The sequence below is a fragment of the Megalops cyprinoides genome, chromosome 23 (genome assembly GCF_013368585.1).
Source record: "Megalops cyprinoides isolate fMegCyp1 chromosome 23, fMegCyp1.pri, whole genome shotgun sequence".
NCBI lineage: Eukaryota > Metazoa > Chordata > Actinopteri > Elopiformes > Megalopidae > Megalops > Megalops cyprinoides.
Window position 1 is genome coordinate 13332739 of NC_050605.1, and position 22183 is coordinate 13354921.

General features: G+C 42.4%; 1 protein-coding gene across 3 annotated transcripts in view; it reads left to right on the top strand.

Moving 5' to 3' along the window:
• Nucleotides 1-22183, top strand: part of pphln1 (periphilin 1) — a 38993-nt gene that overhangs the window by 12081 nt on the left and 4729 nt on the right. Inside the window, exons 6-11 of one of the 3 annotated variants that reach the window (XM_036517839.1) lie at nucleotides 1279-1413; nucleotides 1942-2117; nucleotides 3733-3768; nucleotides 9514-9590; nucleotides 10754-10870; nucleotides 13157-13276. In XM_036517839.1, the coding sequence (XP_036373732.1) occupies nucleotides 1279-1413; nucleotides 1942-2117; nucleotides 3733-3768; nucleotides 9514-9590; nucleotides 10754-10870; nucleotides 13157-13276 (661 nt within the window). The remainder of the gene's footprint in view (nucleotides 1-1278; nucleotides 1414-1941; nucleotides 2118-3732; nucleotides 3769-9513; nucleotides 9591-10753; nucleotides 10871-13156; nucleotides 13277-22183) is intronic. The other 2 variants (XM_036517840.1, XM_036517841.1) reach the window with 2 other exon arrangements.

Here is a 22183-nt window from a genome sequence, read left to right on the forward strand (position 1 = left end):
AGCGGAGACCACCAGTGGCATAACTTGCGTAGTTAATGATTTTCTTTCTCTTCCTGTAAGTTCAGAATGACTGATACCTGAAGGTCCACTGCAGAGGCTGGGTTAACTGTCCTGGCTGGCACAGATTCTTCCCTTCAAATAACAGGGAGAGTCCTTACGAGAGTTCAATTGGACTCAAATAAGAGTGCAAAGGGTAAAGGAAAAAAAAAAAAGCAACCTTCAGTCTAAATTTTCATGCTGGAATTGCCTGCACTTAACAGATTCACAGTCTTCATCCACACTGCTTGTTCAGCATGTTGGAATCTCAGGAGGAACACTGGATGGCTTCCCAACTAAAAAGAATTGTGGAATACTTGAACGGCTTTATATTAACTTCTCCATTAAATGACATGCATGAAGCTCGTAGTATTGGCCTGTACATTGTAGTTGTCTCAGTGCTGTGCTGAGCTAATGCAGAGTTTTGTAGGATATTTTTCATTCAGACCAGACTTTTGTGTCTGAGCTGTCTTTTTCATTTGCTTATTTTTAGATGGCCACTTGGAGAAAAAAAATCATAGCTCTGATTATAACATTTGAAAGTATTAAAAATTCTCTTGGGAAAGATTTAAGACTGAGAGCACAAGGGAAATTATTGTTAATGATTCACATGGTGAAAGATGAGCCTTGCTCTGCAGTCTTAAGGCCTATAATTATGCCTGGCAATATTTGAAACAGTTCCGATAGACAGACCTTAAGGCTTTACTTGGTATGGCTGGATTGGGGGGGATGACAAGGTATCCAGGTGGATAAACCGCTCTCAGTACATAGCGGTCCATTCTGCTTTTGGTAAGATTAACCACTAAGGTTTTACATGTTTTCCAAAGTGAACGTGGACACCACCATGCCCCATAATAATAATACCATAAAGGTGCTGTTACGGAGTTATAAGCAGGTGCTACTTCAGCATTTCTAACCTCTTTCTTTTCTTTCTTTTTTCTTTCCTTGTTGGTTTTTTCTTTTTCAAATAAAAAATCAATATCAAATATCCATCAAACGAAATACATTTCCCCCCCCCAAAATTCTTGAGTCATTTCTTTGAGTGACATTTTGTACCCTTCTGTTAACGATCCTCTTCCACAGGACTCAATTGAAGCTAAACAGCGCTTTTCACCTCAGATTACCTCAAAGTTCACAGAGGAGGATAACACATCGCCCTTTTTTGGAAAAATGCACTTTAAGAACTCATGACCTTGGGTTAAGACGATGTGATATTTGATGTTTGATTTTTTTGCCTCTCAGAACCAACAGCAGAACGGGCCCCCAACCCAACGTTAGAAATCAGGGGTTGTATCCCACTCCGAGAAGCTTGTCGGCAGTAGTCCCTGATGGTGCTGATGACACGCTAATGCAGGCCATTCTGAACTTGGATCGAGGGTACGGCCATCTGTCTGGTGCATTATGGGAAAGGGTTGGCACGCCACGGCAGGTGTGAAGTGGGGTGGTCAGAGTGGACTGTAGTTTAGCTCAGTTGTCCATTATCCAGCAATCTGCTGCGCCTCTGTCTGACCGAGGGTTTTTGGAATCCTTTTGATCCAATGTCTGGACACGCCCTTGAGTCACTAAGACTTTCATGTCGTCAGCTGCACCTTCTGTAAGGAGCACTGGACAAATCATAACCATGATCAAATGTTCTGACAATTCTGACCAGTTTCAAAAATCGATCAAAAAAATGTGTGAATGTGTATTTAGTATGATGAATGAGAATAAATTTTTCTTCTCCTCTCTGTTTCTCGGTTTTTAAAGCTCTAAAACTCAGGCTCAGTGCCTCCTTGAAAAGATGCATCTCATAGCATGAAAAAACTTGAGTGAATCAGAGGGGTTTTTTTTACAAGCCATTCTCAATGAAGTTCTACTATACCCTGTCTGCTGATGGAGTATGTGGCCTTTTCGATTCTTCCCCAGGGACGACCGGGACCACTTCAGGAGGAAAGAGTCCTTCCCTCCTCAGCGAGACCGGTCCCCGATCAAGAGAGACATCCCTCCCTCCTCTCATAGCCGCTCCGGGTCCAGCCTTAGCAGCAGGAGCTACTCTCCAGAAAAGAGCAAGAGCTACTCCTACCAGACCCAGCAGAAGAAGAGTAGGTGTTCTGCTGTTCTCCAGAACTATCTCTTGGCCCGTTGCTGGAGATTTTGACCACGGCATATCCATTTTGGGCAGTACACTTCTTGTTTAACCTCACTGTATTCTGGTCCACCTGGTGGTTGTGGTCCCTGTGCAACACTATAGGTTTACTCGGTACGCTGTGTACTTTTCTTTAAACTAGGCCCTACTGAATCCTGGTCTTGGGAAGCCAGAGTGCGAACAGGCTTTCATTGATTCTCAATTCTCAAGTCAAATTGAATAGTTCAATAATTGAAACTGGATGGTATGTCATTCATCTTTCTGTTACTCTTTCATTTGTAATTACAAACATTTCAGTCTCATGGAGAACCAGTTCTCATCAGACTAGGGAGTGCACCTCTGTAGTTTGTTAGTCACCAGAGTTTTTAAGCTGACATTTTTGGTTGTGTCTGCCATGATTGAAAATCACTGCACTAAACCTTGTGGATATTGGCTCTAAAATAAACGGGCCAGTCCAGGGAGCCCTAATGGATAGAGTTTTTTTTTTCCTGTTTGTAATGTTAGTGATGTCTGCAGGTATGAGCTGCTCTGATCCGCTGTCCTTAGGACAGGGTTTCTTCACCAGAGCAGCGTGTCCTCTCTGGGGGGGTTGTCTCCCACAACACACAGGAAATGTTGCCCTGGGTCAGTGCCAGTGCCTGTGGTGAAGTGGAGAGCTGGTTTTACTCACACGCTTTGGCATGAACTATTTGAACTCACCAGTCTTTTTACTGACAAATCCAAATATGAGCATGTCACTCACAGCTTGTGAAATTGCCTTAAAGACAAAGGGATTCTGACCAATGCAGCATAGTTTCTGTTGCATGACATTCTGTGTGGCTTGTATGGTTTGAAGTGCACAAATTGCTTGAAGTGCACAAAATACATGTGGAGTATTGAAACAAATGACAAACTTCGTGTGTAGCTCAAAAATATTGTTTTTTTTTCCAATGCTAATTACCAAAGAGGCAGACTGGCACATGCAGCCATGTGTTTTGAATAATTTTTGTTTATCCAAAGTATATGAGAAGTAACTTCAAATATAGCACCACAGCTGCTCAAAACTTGAAGGAGCTGCAGTTCAAAAGGATGAAATTGTTCTATTAATTCTAAAAGAATGTGAGATGTGAATGCTGCCATCAACAAAGTTATGCATAGTTGTACCAGAGGGCGAATCTGTTATCTTGGGCATGCCTACGCTCCACCACTAAGCAGGCTTGTATTTATGAGCAATCCTTTTAATATGACTGTTCCCACCACATGTCTGTTTTCTGACCGGCAGTAAATTATGTCTAGGTTTTCTATTCGTTTGTCCCATAAATTGTGTGGTAAAACTGTATAGATGATTTTGTTGGAGAGCAATACCAGAAATATCAATACACAATACTTCCCACAAAGTAAATTCTTGAATTTGACTCTTTCAATGTTGGAATATCTGTATACTCCTCCATGGTTTAGTTGGGAAATCATGTCATGCAACATGTCCCTCAAACTTTAGGTACCTATCATTGCAATAGTTTCATTTCTTTGGTAAGAACCTGTACCCTATCAACAGTAGTCATTTTGACCCTCTTTTTCTCGGTCACCTCCAGGGTATGAAGAGTCTTATTGCCAGAACCGGGAGCCCGGTAAGTAGCGTGTACAGAGAAACTTGTAGGACTCTACACATTATTTGTCTGGATACATGAGCACATTGTCAGTGGGACTTGCAGACATCATTTAGAGGGAAAAAAAGCATGATGTGTCTGAAGACTCCTGGAGTCATATGCAAGCACAGCCAACCAAAATCCAACATCTATAGAAATACTTTTTGGTAACACAATTGCGTATGCTGATGCTTAATCATGGGCCACCTTCAGCTGAAAGCATGTTTTTCGTCAGCTTGCACTCCTGAATTCATCTGATAAATTAAGTGTTTGACTTACATCCTGTGTTTTTTATTTGAATTTAAAATGCTTTTTCCTCAGTTCTGTTTCAAGTAAAACATCTGTTTGAACAGAATATTGCATGGAGAATGCAAAATCGTTTATTTCCTGTCAGAAGGTGTTTCCATCAGCTGTGTGATGGCACAGTGGGGCCTGTATTAGCCTTACTAATTGGCCAGGGGTAGTATAGCCCTGTATCTGGTGGCAGACATAAACCGTTCAGGTTGCCTTGTACTGAAGTGACAAGTGCCAGACAGCCGTACCTGCAGCAAAGAGTGGTTTAGAGCCTGCCTTGTCGAGCACATGGTGCAGGTGATGCTGACCTGGGAACAGACAAAGCACTGTCTCCCCTCCACTGTTTAAAGGCTGGACACCAAAGTACTTCAGTGCAAGGTTTCTAATTTAACTGGCTGGTACTCTTCCGCTAAGATGTCTCGTGTCCATATTGGATTGCTCACAGGGCCAGCTGGTGCCAGTTGTATAACCAAGAGTGTGTTTAAAAAGCGTGCATAAGATGCTGGAGATGTTTAAAGCATTATAGTGATAAATGGTATCTAAAGTAGATTCCTTTTGGATTGTACTGTCATTTCTATGCTTATTTCTGTATTTATAGAAGATTTCCATACTTGTGCACTATATTTGATGTACTTCATTATGAACATTTCCTTTCACTACATTTGGTGTTTTTGACCATAGCGGGTGAGCTACAGCTGTCAAATGGCCTAATTGGCCCTCCTATACTGGGAAGCACTAAAACTCCCCTGACCCAGAGAACTGTGATGGGTCAAGGCCCTCCTTCTCCAGCGAGAAGGAGGGCCTTGAGGATGAGGCCAATAATGTCCCAGTGCTGTAGCCTGCCAGTCGCAGTCAGCTAATGACTTAGGCCAGACTCCATCTCGTGTTGTCTGGGCTATAGGGCTCAGCCTGCCAAGGCCCTGTTTTTTTTAGTTGAAAAGCCTTTACTCACGTGGTATTTTCCTACTAGAGAAAAATAAACACAGCACACAAATTGCTGCTGTGTTGTGGCTTAAAGGAAATGCATCAGGTATTTGATTTCAAGAAACAAATTACCCTGTGAGGAAAAAGGGCTTCCATTTCACATCTCAAAAGTAAATGCCTTGAAGCCCTTTATTTTTTTTTTCCTCCAAAGCATGTTATCTAGTACAGAGCGTGGAAGATATTGTATTTTTGCGTTCTGTTAGTCTGTTAGTATTACTTGGGTAAGGTTTTGAGTTACAATATTCCTGTCTCGGGGCACTGCTGATGACAGCAGTGCAGCATTGGTACAAACATATAAACCTCCTAATTGATGAAGTTCCCAGAAAGCAGTCTTGATTTGTACTGAAAATGAGAGTAATGCAGAGGATAACATTTTGAGGAAACCATCTGTTTCTGTACACATGATCGATGTTAAGTGAGGGTGTTGATTTGGATGGAAGAATTTAAAATGGTAGTTAAACAAAATTAAGCTAGTCTTACTTTGTCATGGTAATTTTCTTAAAAGTCCTGACCTTTATTTTTTGTGAAAATAGCAGCTTGCAGATGTCGTTAAATCAAATGGCCGTTTTTTTTTTCCCTTTTTTTTCCAGCTTGATGAGGAAAGTGTTGAACTTGGGGGTCTGCAAGTCACAAGCCCATGTAACAGGCAGTGTAGTGTTTCACCCCGGCTGCCTATGTGCTGATACCACAGTGTGTACTCATTCAGAGTCTTTGTGGAAAGCTTGCTGAACCCCCTTTTATTTGGTGCTAAAAAGGTCAGACCAGGAGAAACGTTTGAATGCACACACTGCCCTACATTTGGGTTGAATGTTCCACTTCTTTTGAAGTTGTAATAAAACTTGAAGCCAGCAGCATTTTTTCCCCTGTCTGGCTTTATAATTACCACTTCAAAGTACACAAAAGTGTAGTTTTGTGCCATAAGACATGCGCCCTACTTATTTGTAAGGAAGGACGTGTCTATATGGTGTTTTTCATACTTCAGTATAAAAATCGTCTCGTCAGGCACTCTGTCTTGTCATTTGGGCTTCTGTCCTTAAAAGTCACAGTGGGGTCTTGGTCTCTCCTCTTACAGTCCTCTTCCAGGCCAGAGGAAGGCCTGACCTCTTGCAGGCCACAGCGAGGCCTGTCCTCTTGCGGGCCACAGCGAGGCCTGTCCTCTTGCGGGCCACAGCGAGGCCTGTCCTCTTGCGGGCCACAGCGAGGCCTGTCCTCTTGCGGGCCACAGCGAGGCCTGTCCTCTTGCAGGCCAGAGCGAGGCCTGTCCTCTTGCAGGCCAGAGCGAGGCCTGTCCTCTTGCAGGCCAGAGCGAGGCCTGTCCTCTTGCAAGCCAGAGCGAGGTCTGTCCTCTTGCAAGCCAGAGCGAGGTCTGTCCTCTTGCAAGCCAGAGCGAGGTCTGTCCTCTTGCAAGCCAGAGTGAGGCCCTTCCTCTTCCAGGCCAGAGTGAGGCCCTTCCTCTTCCAGGCCAGAGTGAGGCCCTTCCTCTTCCAGGCCAGAGTGAGGCCTGTCTTGTTCCACGCCAGAGCAGGGTCTCTCCTTGCAGCCCCCATTAGGGCCTTTGATTTTCCAGGCTGCCGTGCCTCTCCTCCAGGCCTCAGCAGGTCGAGAGCTGAGTACAGTTGGAGAATGCCAGCTCTTGGCATGCACTCCCTGCCTGTCTACAGTGTCAAAGAGGTTTGCAGAGCCCCAGCTGGCGTGGGCTGAGCTTCAACAATGGGGCAGATTGATCACTCTTCTCATCTTAATGAAACACTTGTGCAGACCTTCCAGTGACTGATTCCTTGCTATTTGAGAGGTGGATCATCCACTGTTTCACATGTTGCCACCTTGGCTACTGAAAGCAAGTGATTACGCAATAAGGTTTATTATAGCTTTATGTAGGATAAAGTGGAGTTTAATCACGTTGACGTCTGAAGAATTGCAGGGGGAAAGGACTGTCATTCATTTACTCAAATATGATTGTGTTTGCCCATTCTGTATGTGTGAAGTGTGTCACGCTTGTATGAAGATTCATAAAAATACATTTTACGAGTTATTGTAACAGTGGATTTCTGAACCAGTCGCCTACCCTGTAAAGACATCTGTGATTTGCCGAGCATTCACACCAACCCGTCTAAGTTTCTGGTTGAGATAATTTGTATGGAAATTCCTCATGAGGTTGCCCTTTCAGTATACATTAGTTGAGTTTGCATAGATTAGCATCTGCATAGATGTTTTAGCAAAGAAAGGTTTTTTTAGTTTGCTTTGATGTACTCACTGTGTTGATCTTGCATTTGCAATTCTTGAGCATCTGAGAAATAGAGTGTTTTATAATTATTTGAAATTTATGGTGTTTTTCATGATGTGTATGAATTGCTTTACTATTGTACTGATATATATTCACTTAAGGAACGATATAATCACAGCCTATAGCTTGTGTTGGTAAGGTGCGTTGTGAACATACTGATTCTGACAGTGTTTAAAACTGCAGTAGTCTCTCACAGCAGTGTACTGTGGAGCAGCCCTGTGAGGCAGCAAAACGGTGTGGTGTGGAGCAGGGCTGTGCGACAGTCAAAAATATAGTCATGTGTGGTACAGGGCTCTGGCACAGTAAAATAAGGCAGTATGGAGCAGGGCTATGAGACAAAAAAAAAAACACTGCATTGTGGAGCAGGGCTATGAGTGGATGCGGTAGTGCATTGGGGAGCACAGCTATGAAATGGTGCTGTGATGCTGTACTGAGTCACAGCTCTCCCTGCTTGTCCCCGGGCATTATCTCTGTATGGGGATGGGCACATCATTCTGATGTAAAAAGATGTGTTCTTCCCTAGGAGATGATTTTATTCAAGTTGCCCATCAGAGTTAAAGGGATGTCGTGAGTAATGTCTTCTTTGAAAGTTTATATCATCTCTGATTTCAGAATGAATGTATTTCTAAGTAGTAATTTCTTCCCTCTTACTGCTCCTAGATTTAAGTTCAGAGAGTGCATTTTCATTTATGATAGACAAGTCCTTTGAAGTAGGGGGTCACTAAGGCTGCAGTGGAAGGTTAGGTAAGTTACCACTAAAATTCTTTTGTAACATATCAAGGCTGTACTGTAAGTACATGTAGAACGTCAGTGAGAGGTTGTAGCCTAAATATTAAGTAAATTGCTGACATGAAACAAGGACATCATCTGTAAGACGATGCTGACGATGTTGGTATGCTTGATGAAATATGCTGTGCAAAGTTGTGAATCTATGCAGCTGTCTGGGAGAGCACTTCCCATGCCATAGGCTGTAACAGCCCTCAGTGACATAAAGGCCTTTGAGGTCATGCATTCCCCTCATGGCACGACTGCACTGTACGCAGTTATAGTTAGATCTGCAGTGAAAAGCATGTGTTAGAGCTATGCTTTCCAGATGTTTTTTTTTATCATTACTTTTTTGTATTTGTGCATGGTCATCATGGACTTAAAAGTACAGCATGAAGTACACAAGTATTTTTTGTTTCTGTTAAATTTGTTCAGTTTTGTTTGTTGTTTTATTGTTCCCTGTCTACTCACAATCACATTTTGCACATATTTGGACCTCCCTTTGACATATATAGGCGTTCAGTATTCCTTTGCCGTATCAAAAGTAGACCTGTCTTCCATGGCAAGTGCAAAATTAACAAACCATTTGATTTCAGAAGTGTTGGCAATTCTGTGAAATAATTAGCTTCTTCCTGCATCATATTTACAGTCCCCTAGATTTTGATTTATTTATAATTTCTTGTAATATTTTGCATCAAAGCACCTGGATCAGATATTAAAAATATTTATTGATAACATATCAGATCCAGTTGCTTTGATGTAAGATAATTCAGTTTGCTGCCTCACCGTTCCTACATACAGAAAGGGGGGGGGGAAAACAAAAAGCATTTGGTGTCTCAATTTCTGAAACGCTCATTGTTGGCTTCAGGGGGTTAGCTTTCTTCAGAAAGCATGATACCCATGTCTGTTTGTGATTTTATATTGGCTCCGCTTCATCCTAATGGGAGATCCCTAAAATAATAACAAACATCTCTGTCATGGTGAAATTCCCTTTTTATAGACATTGAAGCCTGTAGAGCACAACATCTCAGTGTCATTACAGCTCAACTGGAGAACCACTAGTGTGTGATTACTCTCCACGAAGAACATGAGATAAGCAGCGATTCGTCTTTCGCTTTTGACATTCTCATTACAGACTGCCTTCTCCATTGTCCCCATTCGGCTGCACTGAATGATTGCTTTGTGGCTGAGGTTCAAAACTCGATATCCCTCATGTCCAGCTGGCGTATCCGAAACCCTTAGCTGTTTAAATTCTAACAGGCCCAGATTGTGATACATTGTTATAATAATCATATTTTTGTTGATTGTCATGTTATTTTGTGTTTCATATGTGCCGTGATTTAGAACATATGAGCTGGATGAGCCAATTTGCTGAAGGGACATCTCTTCTCTTTCCACAGACAAAGAGAGGCCGTCCAGCCACTCCGTGAACACTTCGAGAGACGGGTCTCCGCAGAGCTCCACATCTATTTCAAAGGTGGATTTCATTTTGCATGATTGTGTACAGCTGTTCCTGCCCTAGTCTGCCCTAATCTGGGCTAGTCTGGAGTTATTGAGACAGACAGTTACCTGGTACACATTGGACTTCCATTGTGTTACTTATTTCATTGGTATTCAGCCCATATATTTTTCCATATTATTGTACAGTTTCTGCTCTTTGTAGTATCTTTGGATAAAATATACTATAGATCCCTTGCCTCCTGAGGCCAACAGAATAAGTTAATGATAGATAATACCACTAGATAATACCGATATCTAGGATATGTGCCTGAAGGTGCCAAAATCAATTGGTGCTTAGCTGATAAGCAATACCTTGCATGTCTTGTGTGCCAGTGTGAAGCACCTAAAATGTACATTGGTGTTCTGCGCTCATATATAGCTTTCATGGAGATAATGTGTCCCCACTGAAGCATTCCAGTTTGTGTATCCTTATAGACAGCATCAGTGTTGCATACACGTAGCAAACTTAAACCTGCATTCTGGCCATGCACACTGTTGAAAAGTCACGAGAGAAATGCATTGGCCACTGCTCTGTGACCCACCAGCTCATCATTTGATCTTACCTTTGAAGCTCCCTGCATTTCCATTTCTTTCCTCCTTCCCCACAATATCTCTTTGTTTCCTTTCACCTAAATGATAAGCCTGACGGCACTGACTCAGCCCAGTGAACAACAATGGCAAAAACAGCCTGCTTCTTTAGTACTTTGTTGATAATGGCGTTGTGTGGAGTCAAAATGAATTTGCATATTCTTTCAGCATCACTAATCAGACTTCAGTTTACATTTACATTGTTTTACCATTTTACATGTATATAATTTGCTACTGTGAGAGTCTGTTGCTGTTTTTTTTTTAACATGAACATATACTTGTATCAGTCTATTGAAATGCTCTTATTAGGCATCTCAATGTTTTATATAGATTATATTACTTTAAATGCGAGGTCAAACTTTTTCATGCATATTGTGCCTGCAAGATGTGCATGAACTGTGTTCTCCCATAAAGGAATTGCCAGTCCTGCATTAAACTTGTTTCCATTCCACGGGCATCAGCTCTTCTGTTGGACATCATTGTCTCTGCTTGTGCAGCTCAGTGGTGCTGCACTCAGAGACTGTCGTCTTAAGCCTGTGTGTCTGTCTGTAGATGACCATAGATAAGGGCAGCAGGTCTGTCGATCTGCACCCCACGGAGGCGCTGCAGGAGAAAGCGGATGAATCGATCAACAGATCCAGTGATGGCCCCGAGGCTCGCACGCAGTTTGTAAGAGTTTGCTCCCCCCCCCCCCCCCCCCCCCACGGATAACACTAACAGCAAGCATGCCCACCCCTGCCTGCCGACCGCTAACCAAAGCAATTCCTTCGACTCCTAGCCGCCCCCCCCCCCCCCTCGCATGCTGCAGTGTTAGCTAACGATGCCGTGTTAGGACACATCGTCCCCATCTGGACTACCCAATTGGCATTTTCAGCAATGTGTTTATCTCTGTCTTTATATTCCAATAAAATCTCAAACACGTTTATGAAAGTAGTTGTTTTCTTAGGAGTACAACAGACTCCCTTTGAAGTCATTGTTTTAATGTCATCTCTGCTGTCCAGAAAATAAAATCACTGCCTGCTATTTTTGCTGGTTTTGTGTGGAAGCACTTAGTTTTAATTTGTTGACATTTTATGAGTGTTTTGAATTTGTTTTCCCAGCATAATAGTATTATTACTTCAGTATGACTCTTTTCCCACCAGGCACTTGCATATTGAGAAATATTTTGCATAATAGAACATAGGCTAACGAGATGAACCCATGTTAAAACAAGAGTGTCAGCGGGTTCATTTTGTAGGACAACCCCTGGTGACCTACAGCTGTATTCCCCGACAACAAAATGCGCGTTCACACATTACACCTACAGGTGTCGTTCGCTAGTGTGTGAACTTCTACTCAATAGCCACAGTGCATTTTTATTATTTATTTATTTATTTCAATTCCTGGATTCAGTCAGAAATGCTGGTTTGTTTTTTTTTTTTTTTGTTTTTGTATTTTTGTGAAATCACTAAATGGCTCCCGCTCGGTTTAACATTTGATCATGTCGTATTAGCTGAGCCTCTTTGGTGAGCATGTCACCATAGCCCTGCTGAAGATGCGAGCCGCTGCCACCAGTACAAAATGTACTAGCCGCCCCGTAGGCTCAGTACATTTGGCCAGTGTGTCAACACACTTGGCATTGCAGATTTGCAGTATGAAGAAGAGAGGGGAGGGGTTGACACCACCACTGAGGTTTATGGATTGTTTCATCCTTGTCAAAACCATACAGTCTGCTTTTGGTGTCAGTGTTGATGTTAGCAAATTCATGCTTTCATCTGTGACTGTTGTCTGAACATGGAGCTTCAAAGCCGAGAGGCATTTGTCCATCCGTCCCCGCCCCCCCACACATCGAATCAGACTGTTGCGCTGTGAGTCATGGTAATGGGTCTGTTCAGTGATGTCCAAATTCCCTCTGGGGCAATGTAAGAGGAAATAATTGACAGGGTTATGCATCAAATTTCAGTGCGAAACCTCTTAGCAATGCTGGACTCTGCTCTTTTTTTCTGTAAGAGCGGGAGTCCTAATGAGCAGTGATCAGATCTGATTTAATGCCTTAAAGAACAAGGGAAAAATGTGATGGTGCAAGTTGATTTCTGGTTGTAATGATCATGTTCACTTGGTCTGATGTCATTTGTACATGTTGAAAGCTATACTTTGCAAGAGATCAAGATCAAGACTGGCTGTTCTCTTAAGATGTGTTAGATGGAATGAAGCAGTACATTGTTTCTTATAATAAGAGCGATAATTTGCTCTGCAGTTGTCATTTGTGTGAAGCATTCTGTAGCAGTTCCATCTCGCAGCCAGCAGGATCACAAAAAAATAGCAGGTTTAGAGTCCTCATTTCTGTCATTTCACATTTTAGTATGTGTTTGGATCGTGCCTAGGAGTTCAGTACAGCCTGAATTGAAGCCACATTGGGATATTGCATTTTTAACAGTGTGCCGAGCTGCAAAAGATCATTTTGTCACCCTGTAAAAGATTATTTGAAGCAGTAGAAAGACATCTAATACATGTCATAACATTAACAACTGCCGTCAGATTTGACTAGCGAAGAAAGGCGAGATGGCACAGTGACGATAGCGTTGCTCCCTTTTTATTAATTCTGCGTTCTTGGCTTTCTGAGTCGAGGCGTTATTGCCACTTGGGAGCACAAAAGAAACCATTCTAAAAGGGAATGACTGGCATTTCATGACGATGTATTAGAAACCCTTTTTTCTCAGAAGTAAGTGATAGAAGAAACTGATTCATCCCCCATACAGGAAAATAAAAAGTGATTATACTGTCCCATAAGCCTGTGTTAAGTAGTTTGAAGATTAATCTCTAACCCATCCTAGCTGTAGAGGAGCATGCAAACAAGCATTGCTGATAATTTGCATGTAAATCTGTCACTAGCCCGATTGGTCTCTGTGTCTTGGCTTCGGGGCCTCCGTTGGTTGAGGCCAGCGCAGTGGTGACCCTGTTTCTCTGCCCTGCCAGGAGGAAGCGCACGTGTTAGAAGGGGAACAGGAGGAGATGCTGCCAGTCAAGGATGAAGCGGCCAAGATGAAAGAGCGACGGTCGCAAGCCATCGCAGCCAAAGCTCGGGAGATTGAACAGGTGTGCAATTCAGCCTGTTTATCTGATATTCTTTCTCCACGCAACCAGTGGGTATCCTCATGCTAATTGGCAGGGGAGCCTGTTTCTGATCCATAAGATGACGTATCTGTAACCTCTATTTATTTGGCGCTGCTGGGTGTTTGAAATCCTATTCTGGGGTCCATTATGTTACATTTACATTTATTCATTTGGCAGATGCTTTATCCAAAGCGACTTACAAGTGAGGCAGAGTACAACACAAGTGAACACCATACACAGAGTCACAATATTAGAAGTGCTGCATGACCAAGTTTCAATAGCTGGCCAGACAAGGTACAAGCTAGTGTGACAGACCTTTTCTATCTGAAAATGAGGGAAGACAAAGACGCTTTGGCCTTCAAACACTATAGTTTGAATGTGATTTACTTATGTGTGACCTTTGGTAGGGAAAAAAAACTTAGAAAAAAGCATTTTTTTTCCACCATACATCCTGTTTTTTGAATATGCCACAGAAGCAATTAAAGTTGCAAGAGACTGTATCTCTGACAGACTTTCAGTTTCATTTCAGAATAATAATTAATTTAGAGATTGGCATAAAATGTGAAGGAGTGTGATGATGATAAAATCACGGCTCGCTTTTTCTCACCTAAGGCGTACATATGCAACAGATATGTAATCCAGTAAGTGTTTTCGTGCTCATATGTGTGTCACAGAATTAGAAGGGAACAGCAGAAACAGGGTAAGTATGACTAAGAAACGGTGCTGAAGGTCCAATCTGTATGTTTGTAGACGGCTGTTCAAAGGAGACGTAGAGTGCCCTGCTCACACTGACTCTCCCTCCTGTGCTGAGAGTGTGTTTGGATGAGTGAAATGGAAGTGGCGCTGTCTAACATTGGAGTGGGAGGAAATCATTAGTGTCGCACAGGGAGAAGCCCATTTGCATAAGCGACTCTCTCCCAGACCCACACTGACTCAGCGCTGAGTAGCCACAGGCGTCCAATGGAAGTGACCAAGTAAAACTCGTCTGCTTTTTTTTGAACTGTGACACATCTGTGCCCAAAGTGTCAAAGCGGAGCCTTCAGTTTATTCGTGGCTGGCTGAGCAGTGTGCTGGACGGAGGGGGACAAAGAGAGGGCGGCAGCCCCAGGATGGCAGCTCGCTCTGCGTTTCCCCTTTGTCATCTCAGGATAGCTGCCTATTACTCACACTGCTGTTGCCATGCAACCGGCCAGCTGGCATTCAACCAAGTCCTTTTTATTTTTCTTGGGTTTGTCGTACAGTATCTGATTTTTCTACAGCTGAAATGGAAAGGTCACTTCATCTCTTGTGGGAGCTGGAGAATTTCTTCACGGACTTGAAATATGGAGTTGGTTTCATTTAGAGATCAATTTTAGTACCCAGAAACTCATAGTTAAGTGAGAATACCGCTGCTAATCAGAAAACGATATTATTTCACTGACTGCCTGTGAGGTAGACGGTGTTGTATACTGTTCAACTGCAGAGTAAATGTCAGGCATCTGTTTCTTTTTCTCCTCAATCTAGTCTAGCCATCTCCTGCACAGCAGTTCCACTGACCGCCTGTACCTCCTTCCAAAATGTCTGTTAAACGCTTTGTGTTTCTGTTTTGGTGAGTGACAGAAGACAAAATGCAATGCTTTCACACACAGATTCCGACAGATTTGCCATGGCACAAATTTAAACGCAGAGCCACGGAGTGAGAAACATCCATCAGTCAGTCTCGCAGGCTCTGTTTGCTGTGAATGAGCTGGTTCAAGGGGGCTCTGCTTGAAGGCTTTGTACATCTGTAGAGGTTCTCTCTGTGTCGTTCCACAGTGATACACTGTTTTTAGTTTATCGTCCTCAGTATATGCAGGGGTTTATTTGTTATGGTGTCAGTTTCTTAGAGAATAGCAGCTGGTTACTACTCCAGGTCGAGTCCAGTCACTGTGTTAAGATAGAGGGCTCAGGTAGGCACAGCACTATGTATATGTTGACATTGGAGCCAGAGTGAAGGCTGGATAGTCTGACTCGGCTCCCTCTCTTTCTCTCCCTCTCTCCCTCTCTCCCTCTCTCCCTCTCTCTCTCTCTCTCTCTCTCTCCTTACCTCTGCTTTGTTTTTGGAATAATTGAATAATTTGGACATTAGACGAAAAGTTTCCCTCCCTCCCTCCCTCCCTGGTGAGCAGTGCTGTGAGGGCTGAGATCATCGGTCTGTCTCCTCCGCTGCAGCGCTGTGAGCGAGGGCGCCAGGGCGTGACGTCAGCCCCTGTGCTGGAGGAGGCTGGGTACAGCTCATTAAAGCTCATCTGCTCCCACGCTGCAGAGCCAGCTTTCATCACCACAGGCACAGACCCAGCAGCATAACAAAGGAAAGATGGAGAACCTAACGGTGGCTCCAACCCGGGCGTGCTGTTTTCAGTTCACATCGTATATGTGAATGGCATTTTACTCAGCTCTACAAGTACTGTCCAGCGCTCTCCTGTCTCTCATGCCTTGTCTTAAACATGGTTAAATATGTGTTATTGTAAATATTGTAGTTCAGGTGGAAAGGGGGGCAATAATTCGGATTTGTGTACTCCGATAGATTTGCTAACTTCATTGGGAGAGGTGGCCAGTGAACAGCAGAAATTGGTACAGTTCATACAGTTGAATTTAATAGCTGGTGTGCTGTGAGACGCCCATCCCAGCACTAATGGTGTTGGTTTGGTGCTCGTGTGAAGTTGATCGTTGGTAGATATTTTTTCAGAAGATGTACCCCCGTGAATGCCTGTAGTGCATGTTTCCACAAGCCTCACACAGCAATGCCTGACCATAGACCTTCTTTTTTTAGCGTATGTGGTTTTACTTTGTCAAATGTGAAGCTGAACTTTATGGGAAAAAGGAGCAAAGGGCTTATGTGACTATTCATAAGCTCCTCAATCCAGGGAGGGTACAGTGACTACACTATTAGAGACTTCCTGCTCGCTGTTTGCTGCCAACAAAGGCAGTCTCATTATGGTCACATAGGCCACACCTCAGAATAGTCCTGCCGTTAGCCTAGTCCAGGCAAAGCAGTAGACTGTACCCCACCCACAGGGGCACAACTACTGGGAGGTAAAACCGCATGGCCCCTTCTCCACCCTGTGCGCCTGTCCCATCTTGTTCTGTCCCATCCTGTCCCATCCTGTCATATCATCTGCTTGGGCTAAACGCCTTGATGAACACAGTAACACAATGTTCATCAAGTAACACAGTAACACATACTGTGCAAACAGCACACAGTATTGCCTTTCTTTCCTTACACAGTGGAGTGTATCTGCTTGGGCTGAGCAGGTGATCATTTCCTGTTTTAACATCACTGTCAGATTGCTGATATCTAGACACATGTGGTGTTATCAGAATTAAGCAGCTTGAAAGCAACCCCCTTATCCCTACATGTGAAAAGTGCCACTTCATGACACTGTGCATGCTTCTTGACAGCGTTTTCAGAGTTTCCTCAGTGTAGGAGAAAGAAGAATGTTGGACTGCAGGTCATTGCATAGGAATGAATTGTGCAGCAGTCCAGGGATTGGCAACTCTGAAATCGGTGTTTTTACTGGAAAATTGAGAGTGGAGGTGGAGGTTCCTACCAATGAGGACACAAGCAGGCATGGGAGAAGAGGCCTGATGGCTCACTTAGTGACCCGTTTTTCTTATTTTTCTTTCACAATCTGAGTTTTCTCCCAGTTTCTAATCTAAGATTTCACACCAGGTAAAACTTGTATTTTGAGAAAGCACACTAAAAATGCAGCTGTACTCTGACCATTTTGCAGAAAAGAAGTGTTTCTTTTCTTACTCAAGAGCACCTATGCTTGACTTTTGGTGATTACAGTGATGTGTATATCAGTAGATCATTCCAAATTGCTCTTCAATTATGAGAAAAACTCTAAAACTCTCAAACTAGGGTTATGATCATTTGAAGAATATGTATTTGTTGAGGTGATGTTGCATGTGCATAGGCATGGTAGATCTACTCAGCATTGATCATGTGATACATGAAAGATAGTTTTCTATTATAAGTTGAATGTGTTTGTTTTGCAGTCTCATGGTTTTATTTGTTACCCAAGTTCATTTTTTATGTAGATTCGTTTGAAAGCAAAGTACATGTCATGTAATGTGTTAGTGATTTTCCTAGACATAGGTTATATGCTTTGGCTTTATTTCCTGCTTTGTCTTTAAGTCTTTCATTATGTTCAATTAATGTATAAAACAATTTAAGCTGTTCTGAAAAGTCCAACTTAAGAAGAGTTTTTCAGAGTCTTACATCATCCAGATGCTGTTATTCTTCAGTGTATCTTTGGATAATAACTGAAGACAGGCTAAAAGAACATGCTGACTGTGGAGTTTATGCCTCATAAGGCAAGGGGGAGATAGTGAGGGAAAGACTGTAATCAGTTGAATATTTTAGAACAGCTTTAGATGCACACAGTTCATGTTACAGCATAGAAATGATCACAGTGGAGAAAGCTTGTAGAAGGCCTCTTTTTATTCTAACCACAGTGTACTTTGTCTTTAGCTCTTGCAAATAAGTGAAGGAGGTTTCTGTTTTTCATTTCTTATACTGCCTTTCTCATTTTATTCCACTGACTCACAATGTTGTGTGAGAAATGGAAATAAAGCGTGGTTAAATGCGTTACTCTGTAAGGTCAAAGGGCACCGCGGTCGGATTGAACAGTGGTCAAAGTCTAGCTCTCACGCTGGCATACCCGCAGACACACAAGAAAATTGGACTTCCTCTGTGCGGCCTGCCAAAAATCAAACGGTTGGAAATGGAAAATGATTTCGATCTGCTGCCGTGGTGCTTTCTTGAGCTGTGACTTTGAAATGTCAAAATTGATTGAAGGCCAAGACTAAGAATACATAATTGGCTGAAGTAAATGAAGTAAAGGTCATCCCATTTCTCTGCACCTTACTGCTTCTGGAAGAGAAAATGCCTAAATAATTAGGGACATCATTAAGTTGGGCTAAGTAATTTGTTCAGGATGGTGCTAGCCCAGCCCCCACCCCCCCGACACACACACACACACACACACACACACACACACACACACACACTCTCTCTCTCTCTCTCTCTCTCTCTCTCTCTCTCTCACTCTCTCACTCTCTCACTCTCTTCATGCTCACATTCTCTTGATACCGTATAGCTACATAGTGCATGTCAAGAAAGTTTCTTTAAGGCATCATCTGGGAAAGTCTGTACAAATTTACAAAGCCACATTGTAACTTGACATTTGTAAAAAGGAAACCACATATGTAACTTGTATAACATCTTAATAAAATCCTAAACCCTCAAGCCATTGAAGTTTTTAACAACTGGCAAAACAGCCACCTCATTTGTACTATTGTTCAAAGACTGGCTTGTCACATTGAGGGTGTCATTTTGGCTCATCTGGAAATATGAGCTACATGAATAGTTGTTATTCTGACCAGATTTTTTTCCCCACTTATATGCTTGGATAATAGGTTTGACAGTGCATACTGAGGCACAGCATAACGGTTTGTATAAACTGTGTAATTATGCTGAAAGATTGAAACTCAGCTTTAATGTGTGTGTTTTAGTTTGTTAAAATTATATTTGTCAGTGCTAATGAAAGGTCTGATTGCTGGTGTGTTTTTCACTTTATATTTTGCCAATAGGATTTTCATGTTTCTAATTTTAAATTGAGTCAATTACCTCAGACGGAGGACTCATTATATCATACATTAACTTTGTATCCACACCAATCTCCTGTTTTACTTTGAGGGAATTACGCTGATTGTCAGGCCTCTCGTTTCCTGTGTCATGGCTGAACTGTGTTCTAATTTGGGGATTGTGAAGCCTGTCGAAAGGAGACACGTTTTCTCATATGAATCGTAACCATCATGATGACTATAAATTGGAATATATGTGGTAGTTTTTGCTTTGTACCTTCAAATTATACAGTGTTCTGCCAATGTACAACAAACTTGGACAGTTTTGTCTACAAATTTCTGAGAGCTTTCTAGATTTAAGTGGAATGGACAGAATGTCTTGGAATGGTTGTTAATAAGTTTATCATTTCAATCAGTCTAAGGGAAACATTCACTCAGCCTGTTGTTGCCTTAAATTATAATGATAATTTCACAGCTTGAGTGATTAGTTACTTACAGGACCTTTTGATTTACCCTAATGTATACCAGCCCTTAAATAGTTATTTCCTCTTTGCTCATTCCTTAGGGCCCTTTCCTTTGTCAGGGTTCATTTGGGGAAAAGACTGTGGAAAGACTGGGTCGTCTATATTTATATATTTATTTTTCTTGTACTGGACAAGTGGGCTCCCATTCAGTCCTCCATGTCCACACTACTGGAATGAGCCCCTTCATTATATCAGCCCAGATCTGCTGATCTGTGCCGTCTGTCAGAGACACACCTACCAGCCCTTCCGTGTCTCTGCAGCATCAGGCCCAGAGATGAGGCTCCCGCTCCCTCAGTGGGAACGGACCTACGCAAATCAACACCGACCAAAACAAAGAGCATGCAAAGGTCAAACGCGCCCTTCCTGTTATGTTAGGTAACAAGGACAGAGTCATGAAAGTACAGTACGCTCTAGGAAATGCCTCCTGAACATTCTTAGCAGCGCTGTGAATAAAGCCAATCTGGGCGAGGCGTTTCCTCTTTCACGAAACCTCCCTTCACTTTCTTTTTTTTTTTTTTTTCTTTTCAAAGCACATTGCAGTCATGAGTTTTTGTGTACCTAGCAATCTCAGGGGAAACAACATTTTATGTGTTCTAATCTCTGTTTGAAGTCAACTGCCACAGTGTGTAGAAAATGCAGTGTAGTGAAAATGAAATCAATTGGGGGAAAAAAATGCTTTTTGTATGAAAGACTTGTGGAAGGTTTATTTTGAAGTATGGCAAACATAATCAGTTGTGAAGAAACAGAAATGCCACGATGTGTGGCAGCCTCAAGCCTCTGTTCCAGGTTTTCTGCTTAAAACCTGCAACTAATTACAGACAGCCTTTTTATTCTGCAGTCCTACCTAGCCCCATGCACAATACAACAAAATAACCTAATTATGAAACGGAAGAAAAATATTTGTTTAAAGGAATTCTAATACATTCTTTCAATTGAGCCCTGACCTTCAAAATAGAAACTGTTTATGTTTTAGCTTAGCAGACAATTTCCGGAAAGGACAAACGCCTTATCCGTCTTTATCATGTGGAAGACTGAGGAGGGGGAATAACTGCCCCCCCCCCCCCAAATTTGTACTGTACAAGGTGGAAAGAATCAGGCCACACATACAGCCCATCTACTAGCGCCTCCAGTTAGCGCCTCCGGTGCTAGCAGTTGATTTCTTTCAAACCAGTTGGCCCATGCATTATCTCCTGTTACACAGTGAAACAGAAAGGACTGAAGGACTTTTCCCACATCTTACTCCAGTTTTTCTCTGCATTAAGGACAAAAACTTCAAACAGTTTACAGTTTTTCATCACCTACTTTTTTTCTTCACAAAGTTGCAACTAAGTGTAATATTATTTTCATGATTTCCTTCAGTCAGAATGTGAACAACCAGAAAGTAACACTCCAGTCATTGTGAGATGTCAAGACCTTGTATCACAGCTGATGCAACAGTGTTAGTCCAATTTAGTGTTAATGCTTTTTTTGTTTTAACTATAATTTTTTAATCCCACTTATTTAGGTGTTTTTGTGGCATTAAATACACACAGAAACTTACATTTTAGAGAGGTTTGTGAGTTTTTCACTGAAGTAGCACCCCCCTCGCCCAGCTGTAGATACCACTCTATGAAAAATTAAATAAAAGATGGCCTAATTGGTTGAATAGTTTGATAAATCATTTAACAATCACGTAGGCTACAACCAATATGACCACCAAAATGATTGTGAAAGTGTCATTATTTACAACATGCAGAAAAGTATTTCAGAACGCTTTGAGCAGTTCTGCTAAAGGATGCTCTGTTAAGGATATTCTCACCATGAAATTGTCACATTCATCCACAGTGATTCTCAAAATTGCATTTTTAATTTTAGCCCCAGGAGCTGATTTCCTGTATCTGTTAGTTTTCCATTATACCCTCCTGTGTGTTTTAATGAAGTTTCCTATGGGTTACACTAATGACCATTATTAGTAGTGTAGCATAGCATAAAGATTGCTCAGTGCATGTGTTGCCAGCCTGTGAATCACCTCATCTGTTAGCAGGCTGCGGTCAGTCCCAGGAGAATGTTTCCAGACCTCCCATTAATCTGCGTTTGATGAGAACACTTAAGGCAAAGGCATAAAGGCTTTAAATTAAGGATTAAGGGAAAGCGTTGCTAATCTCTGCAGTGGAATTAGTTTTGTTTACAGTCCGTCTTCATGTTTTTTTTTTTTGCCATTATATAGAATTTCACTCAGAACCCAACTTCCATCTGGCTTTCATTGGTAAAAGACATTGCAGGTGTTGCTGCATGCATCTTTCCCAACGCAGTCTCTCTGGTGCCTTTAAGGCAGTGGCCTGGCAACGAAAGCAAAGTATCTTAAACAATGAGATGCCTTTTTTTCTGGGCTGCAGACATGCTTTACCTACATCGTGATGCGAGTTGCAGCACATGCCACTTGTAAACTGCAGGTAGGGAGAGGACGAGCAGGCTGCAGCCGATGATTTACGGCTCTGGGAACGAACAGGCTTTTTTCTTCTTTTTTTTTTTTTTTTTTTTGCTGAAGTACCGCGTTTCAACAAGCACAAACTAGTTTGGCTGGGGTGTTTCAGGGTGGCAGAGGGATGGTTGGAGACCTTCAGACGTCTGCCGGCTGGAGGCTCAGCTCTGCTCCTAATTTCGGTTTAATCACCAGGTTCAGTGGAGGAGGAGGCCCTTTCCTCATTATGTCTTCTCTGGAAAGAAGAATAGAGTCTGTTTCATTTCACAAGCGTGGATCTCTGCACTGTTTTCT